This window comes from Rosa rugosa, chromosome 5, assembly GCF_958449725.1.
Source record: "Rosa rugosa chromosome 5, drRosRugo1.1, whole genome shotgun sequence".
Lineage (NCBI taxonomy): Eukaryota > Viridiplantae > Streptophyta > Magnoliopsida > Rosales > Rosaceae > Rosa > Rosa rugosa.
Window position 1 is genome coordinate 40,754,438 of NC_084824.1, and position 7,776 is coordinate 40,762,213.

At 36.9% G+C, this 7,776-nt stretch overlaps 1 protein-coding gene across 1 annotated transcript; it reads left to right on the forward strand.

The window, feature by feature from the left end:
* Positions 1-3,877: 3,877 nt before the first annotated feature.
* LOC133712732 (probable receptor-like serine/threonine-protein kinase At5g57670) lies at positions 3,878-7,266 on the forward strand. The gene is made up of 7 exons (XM_062138830.1): positions 3,878-4,369; positions 4,463-4,717; positions 4,832-4,989; positions 5,083-5,162; positions 5,243-5,378; positions 5,550-5,699; positions 6,947-7,266. The coding sequence occupies exons 1-7, from the start codon at positions 4,156-4,158 to the stop codon at positions 7,112-7,114; spliced, it is 1,161 nt and encodes a 386-aa protein (XP_061994814.1). The 5' UTR covers positions 3,878-4,155; the 3' UTR covers positions 7,115-7,266.
* The last annotated feature ends 510 nt before the right edge of the window (positions 7,267-7,776 follow it).

Sequence of the window (7,776 nt, forward strand, 5' to 3'; positions counted from 1 at the left end):
TAGCCATCCAAAAGAAAGGCAAAGGAGATCTGCCATGGCAGATCCGTACCCATCATGAATCCAACAGAAATGGGAGGTCAAGACACGCGATCGTTGTGAGTGATCGCGTGAGGTAGGAGTGCGACTGAGATCGTGCGCACCATGCTCGACACCGGTGACGGCGTCACTAGGGTTTGTGAGACCGAGAGCAAGCGACATTCTCCTTTAAACGTGAGATGTGTATATATCATTTAGCAATGTGTGAATAAAATTTCTCATAAAAAACCCATCAAATCCACGTTGGTTTATTTTATTATTAATTTTGTCAGTTTCAAATATTTTTTTTTCCGGTCATTATTTTATCAATTAAATTATTAGTTTCTGAAACTTTATTCGAAGCAAAGTCATGCCTTCTCTTCTCTCTTTGATTAGCATTTTTCTGGGAATATTGCTTTTGAATTTTGATATAAAATATTACTTATGATGCGACGCATGCAAGTCTCGAAAACAACGTTTAATTGCTAAAGATCGTAACTCATGTTTTTGCAACTGTCTTCAATAGAAATTGAGCCACTCATTTAGAATTAAATTAATTCATCCCCCCATCTTTGTATCCAACACTCACTTTTTGCGTAGTTCCAACATTTTCGATGGCAACAATTCTGCTCTTCTTGGAAAAAGGGCCATTTTATTTAATATGGAAAATGCTCCTCACATGGAATAAGACATTATGTAACATTGTGTAATCCGTATGGAAAATGGAATAATTTCCGTAGTCTAACCCCAATGTACCAACAATAAATATATGTTTCATTTTGAAGGATTCAATAGTGATGACTCTTCATTTTGCATTTCATCACACAAATAATCAATAAATCAAACTATCAATTCAAAATTAATATGGCAAATTTAAACCGACATGTGCTTGGTTTAAATTGAAAATCGAACAATATAACATATCAATTTATTTAATAACGAGTATTTAGTTCTCTCCACAATTTGAATTTTCATGATAAAAAAACATGTTTTTTTTTTTTTTTTGAGAAGATGATAAAAAAACATGTTGATTTTGTTTCTTATAAATAATGCAATTATCACATTAATAACTCATACAAATTCCTGTGTAGTCACGTCGTGTTTAGGAGTCGTGTGTGTAGCACTGTAGCTATCTGCCAGGTCTTGAGGCTCATGAGCCATGAACCAGTCTGTCTGGAAGTGGACCATCCAGGAGGAGCTGGATTGAGTCCAACTAGACCTAATCATCTTTTCAACCCCACAAGAGCCTAACCAGAAGACTGACCCATTTGGCCGCTCTAAATTGTCTTTACCATCAATGCCAATTTAGATCAAGTTTAAAAGTCAAATCAAAATTTCGCAACAAATGAAGGTCAAATCCAAATTTTCATGACCGTTTTATATTCAATTCTAGGCCTCATCATTTAGCCCTTAGGCCCTAAACCCGCCCTAAGCCCGCCCGGCCCGTAGGGCCGAAGCCCTACCCGGCCCTTACATTAGGGCGGGCCGGCCCTACCCTTTCTCAAATAGGGTAGGGTAAGGGTCATGCAAATGAAGCCCGGCCCTACCCTACGGCCCGACCCGTTTGAGCCCGTTAGGGCCAAGCCCGGCCCGGCCCTAAAAGCCCTACCCGGCCCTACCCTAAAATTTATATATTATTTTTATTATTTTTCTATATTACATATTTACATAAAAAGAAATAAGAAATATGTTATTTTAGAGAATGGGTATTAGATTGAACATTTGAACCCAATTAATTTATGTAAATCTAATTTTTATATCATACACTCCAAAGAGAATGGACACTAATTTTTTTATAAATCTATATTTATATATCATACACTCTAAAGAGCAACCTCTATCAATTCAAAGAAAATGAGAAAATCAACCGTTGGATGTGATTATTACAATAAATTATGCGTGTGGTTAAAAATTTAGTCAATTTCACCATAGTTTCGAACCCGATCGGATTGGTCAACCATATTCACTTGTATGTTTTCTTGGTTGACCGATGGCGTGACAACCGCAAAACGTGCTAATTTTTTTACATCACTTTTTTAAATATTTCATCAATGGATGTGCGTAGATATAAGATAAAAATTTCAAATTTAATTACAAATATGTTGGTCTATACCAATTTGCCTCCTAAAGTTGTATAACTTATACATTGCATTTAAATGATTGAGGTTGCCCTCCATGAGCAAAATGGGGGACGAAATGGAATTTTTTAAAATGAACCGCTGGATGTTGTTTTCATATGAATATATGTTAGTGGTAGAAATTTCAGCAATTTCCGCCTTCGGTTGGACCTCGATCTACCCGGTCAACTCAATACCCTAAATAGAACATAAAACAAATATGCTCTTAACCGGTCCTTGGAAATTCACTTTTTTCGATTTTTCAAATCCCACACTCTCATGGGTAGGGGGTCTACTTACGGATGTCAAAATTCTGCAACGTTTGTCCGCGCATGGTGCCGCTCCCCTTAGGGAAGTTTGCTTGTGCAAAGCGTTGACCGCTACGTTGGACGCCTTATTCACGGCAGATCGGCCTAATTTCTTTACACAATACCTATCAATGTTGTATAAACATATGAGAATTTTCAGATTGGTCGATTTTCATTTCAAAATTTTTGGATCGCACATAATCCTTATATGCCTTGTAATGTAGTATAACTAATTTATTAGGCTTGTTACCCTCCATGAGGAAAATGGGGGACGAAATGGAATTTTTTAAAATGAACCGCTGGATGTTGTTTTCATATGAATATATGTTAGTGGTAAAAATTTCAGCAATTTCCGCCTTCGGTTGGACCTCGATCTACCCGGTCAACTCAATACCCTAAATAGAACATAAAACAAATATGCTCTTAACCGGTCCTTGGCAATTCACTTTTTTCGATCTTTCAGCTCCCACACTCTCATGGGTAGGGGGTCTACTTACGGATGTCAAAATTCCGCAACGTTTGTCCGTGCATGGTGCCGCTCCCCTTAGGGAAGTTTGCTTGTGCAAAGCGTTGACCGCTACGTTGGACGCCTTATTCACGGCAGATCGGCCTAATTTCTTTACACAATACCTATCAATGTTGTATAAACATATGAGAATTTTCAGATTGGTCGATTTTCATTTCAAATTTTTTGGATTGCACGTAATCCTTATATGCCTTGTAATGTAGTATAACTAGTTTATTAGGCTTGTTACCCTCCATGAGCATTGTCAGATTGATCAATTTCCATTTCGAAATTTTTGGCCCGCCCGAATAAGCCATAATTTTATTATTATTTTTTCTATTTTTTAATTACGTTTCTCTTTTTTCTATAATATGTAATTTATCTCTTTCTTTGTAATTGATTTCATAAGTTTTGTTTTCTTTATTTTCTATTTTCTTTGTTACACAACAATTAATATTGGGAGATTTATATAGATAGTTAATTGAATATAACCACCTTAAGTAATATTAATAAATGTTATACGTTACAAGTATTATATGAATATAAAATATGTTCAATAAAAAACAATGAGTCTTTTATCACCAATACATACCATTAAGCCATATTTTGAGAAGAAAAAAATAGTGTTTTTTTTTTTGTTAAACAAAATAAGGCCCTTTTTAGCCCATTTCGGCCCTATTTGAGGGCCGGCCCGATCCGGCCCTTTCGGCCCTAACGGATCGGGCTTTTCGGGCGGGTAAGGGTTAGCATATTTAAGCCCCGGCCCGACCCTACCCGGCCCTAAATTTTGTTGACTTTGACTAGGCCCGGCCCGGCCCGACCCTAAGCCCTAAAATTTAGGGTAGGGCCGGCCCTAGCCCGGCCCATGATGACCCCTATTCAATTCCAAGGTTCTAAGGCAAAGCATAACGCAATTTGTCTGTTCATCTTGGACAAAACCCTTTTTAACCCACTTTAGCAGAGACCCTTCTTGTCATCTCTCTCTTTCTCTCCTCTCTATGAGTATTTATCCAATGCATGCAGAACCATCATTCCTCCCAAGTCCCACACCATAGAACCAAATATAAGCAAGTAGAGACATCCCCTACTTCTTTAATTTGAGACAGAGAGAAAGAAAGAGATAGAAGTTGGGTTCGCTTTGACTCTGTTCTAGTACTTGAGTTGCCCGTATAGATTTTGTTTCTTGTTTCAACTTAATTTGTAGCTAGAAATGAAATACATTCGGACAAACAGCCTGAAAAGGCTATTCTCACTCAAACGCAGAAGCTTGGAAGAAGTTGCAAGCCCACCAAGTGTGTGCTGTAATGTTGAAGAGAGCAATGAAGGTCTCAAGAATGTTGAAGCAATAGAGCTTTCTCCAAGACCCACATGGAAATGCTTCTCCTTTGAAGAGATTTCAGATGCCACCAATGGTTTCAGCTCAGGTTTGTCTGCTTCAAATATGAACTTGAAAAGGTTTTCTCTTTCTGGTTTTTTGTTGGGTGATTGTGATTCATATTTTGTGTTGTGGGTTTCAGAGAATTTGGTTGGGAAAGGAGGCTATGCAGAGGTGTATAGAGGTGTTCTGAAAGGTAATGAGGAAATTGCTGTGAAGAGGATCACAAAAACTGTGACTGATGAAAGGAAAGAGAAGGAGTTCTTGAATGAGATTGGAACTATTGGCCATGTTTGCCATCCAAATGTGTTGTCACTCGTGGGTTGTTGCATTGACAATGGCCTATATCTCATCTTCCATTTCTCCTCCAGAGGCTCTGTTGCTTCTCTACTCCATGGTAAACATCCCACAACAATTTTGATTCTTTTTGTTCTGGTTTTGTTTCTGGGTGCCTTTCATTTTGGGATAGTTTTGTTTCAAACAATTAATCTTTTGGAAATCACTGTTGTAGATGAGAGTTTGCCACCTATGGATTGGAAAACAAGGTATAAGATAGCTATTGGGACAGGTAGAGGCCTCCATTACTTGCACAAGGGCTGCCAGAGGAGGATAATTCACAGGGACATTAAGTCCACAAATATACTGTTGACTGTAGATTTTGAACCACAGGTACACACATTAGAGTCATAGCTTGTTCAATCTTATATTGAAATGGGTTTCTAAATGCATTAAATTTGATGTTGTTTGTGTTTGGGATCACAGATATCTGATTTTGGACTAGCAAAATGGCTTCCATCACAATGGACTCATCACTCAATTGCTCCAATTGAAGGGACCTTTGGGTAAGTAATCTTCCAAGCTTTTAGTAATCAAACCAGTGATTTTGATCAAAATGGTTGCTGATGTTTTATATATTGTGCAGGCACTTGGCACCTGAGTACTATATGCATGGGATTGTGGATGAGAAAACAGATGTCTTTGCTTTTGGAGTTATTTTATTAGAACTCATCTCAGGCAAGAAACCAGTGGATGGGTCTCACCAAAGCTTACATAGCTGGGTAATGACAATCTTGTGGAGCACTAATAATTTCAAGTTGCTCATTTTTCAGAAGGGAATAATTGGCTTGTTGGGTTTCTTCTAGAGTACTAAGACTAGGTGATTAATTATTGGGATTTGATTATATGCATTTGCTGTAGTTCTAATCAATTGTAAATGTGGGTTTCAACAGGCAAAACCAATATTAAACCAGGGAGAGATTGATCAGCTAGTAGATCCAAGGCTTAGAGGGGTCTATGATGTTACACAGCTGAAAAGACTTGCCTTTGCAGGATCTCTCTGCATTCGAGCATCGCCCACATGGCGTCCTACCATGAGCGAGGTACCTATTAATTATTTTGTCATGCTACTATTGCATTATGAATCACATCTCTGATAGAGATACGACTTACTAAATTACTATATAGGTGTGTTAAATCCCTATTAGTGATTACGCATACACAGTCGCCCGTGAAATGCGTTCCAAATGGTTTTATTTCTAATTATAAAGTACCATGTTGTCTCTATATGACATCAAAGCTTATCCTAGTCTCATTTAACTACTGGCAATATCAGATTAATTGTATTCAATAATGATAATTAAGGGCCCTTAATCTTTCGCAATAAACTATACATAATCCGAGAAGAATACCGTATCGTTTATAGATATTTGTGTGTCATGTTGATTATAGCAATAGTAATAGTAGTTGACCAGCCAACTAACGTAAGTATTTGTATTAAAGCCTAAATGTCGTAGTATACTCTCTATACACACAGTAGTGCACAGTTGATAGTGATGTTATGGGTTGCCAAATTTTTTATGGTGGTTTGCCTGTAATGACTTTTCTGCCTCGTTTTTTTCACCAGTTAGTACCAGAAAAGAAGAAAGCTAGATTTAGTTTTCTTTCTGGGAGTTTTTTCTTTGCTGGGAGTTGGTAGCAGCGCATTTCGTTTCTCCACGCAAGTCATGTTATAAAAAAACTGAAAGAAATGGTTCCATTCCACCAAACCATAATATATCTGCTAAAACATAGAACTATCACCTACGCATTTAAAAAAGATTAAGACTTGCGCTCCTAAAATGATTGTGAGAGCCGGTCCTAATTTGACTCTTTATGTATGAGCCATACCAATATTTAGTTGTCTTTTTCTTTTGCATATTGAGTTAGGAAGTTGCAAATTCTGCACCATGAAAAAGCAGAACAATTCTTTTCATTCACAGACAAAATAGTGACATTAAAGAAAAGATAGACCTTTCATTTAATTCACCATTACACTATTCCTTTTTATTGATTGATAAATTAAACATGCAACACCCTTTTTGCTAATAATTGCAGTCAGCTAATCTAATCAGTGAGCTTTGTAGGCCTACTAGCTAACGGGGTTGTTATGATTTTGAAATAGCAAATGTTCTTCACTTCTTTGGTTTCTTCTACTTTTTTGAGCACTACTTTAGAGTGCAATAATTAAAGCACATGCTGAATGAAGCAGTTAGGTATACAAATACTGTTTCATTATGAATTGTAGTTGGAATGCAATGGGAGGATTAATCGACATTCATTAATAGAAAGTTTGCTATATCCTTTGCAGGTGTTGGAGGTTATGGAATTAGAAGGTGAAATAGACAAAGAGAGGTGGAAGATGCCAGAGGAAGAAGAAGAGCATGATGAGTTCTGGGGTTTTGAAGATCTGGAATATGAGTTTGACAGTTCCTTCTCTGTTTCACCCCATGATTCCATTTCTACAAGAAGTCGTTAAGGGTTTAAGGGGTTGTTGGAAACATTGTTACTTCCTAAACCTCAATTTTTATCAATCAACGTGTACAGTTACAGTTACACAAGTTTATGTATATAAATTATAAAAAGCATAACATATAAATATAGAGACAGAGCTGTTGTTAGAAATTAAAAGCCGCTTCACGTGAAATTGCCTCGGTGATATGACTCCATAGCGCTGGACATCACTCCACCACTTCTTTATTATACATTTTTGCTTGCTTTTGCAGAGATTGTGCACTCCAAAAAGGGCTGATATGGTGCATGGGGAGATGTTTAATTTTGTTAGCTGAGATGTTTAATTTTGTTAGCTGGTTGTTTGTTTGCACCATAATCAACCGATTTTTTTTTAATGTCACTGTACTAGATTACTAGGTAGCTACTTGTGATCTAAAATTGAAAGTAAAACGACATAATTAGCATTCTAGAATTGACACGTGAACGACATAATTAGCATTATGCAGTTGTAGACTAGTTCAGTCTTTTTTTTTTTGAGAGAAAGTAGGCTAGTTCAGTCTGGATGAAGTTAATCGATTGACCATTACATAAAATTAGTCTATAATTGTACGAATTAAGTTAGTGTACAACTTAAACGACATGATTAGCATTATGAAGTTGTAGACTAGTTCAGTCTGCATGAAGTTA

Bases quoted from the DNA above. Each gene is read 5' to 3' on its own strand.
- LOC133712732 (XM_062138830.1), top strand. From the start codon at position 4,156: ATGAAATACATTCGGACAAACAGCCTGAAAAGGCTATTCTCACTCAAA. The intron at 4,990-5,082 runs GTACACACATTA...TTGGGATCACAG, and splicing joins CTGTAGATTTTGAACCACAG to ATATCTGATTTTGGACTAGC. The intron at 5,379-5,549 runs GTAATGACAATC...GGGTTTCAACAG, and splicing joins ACCAAAGCTTACATAGCTGG to GCAAAACCAATATTAAACCA.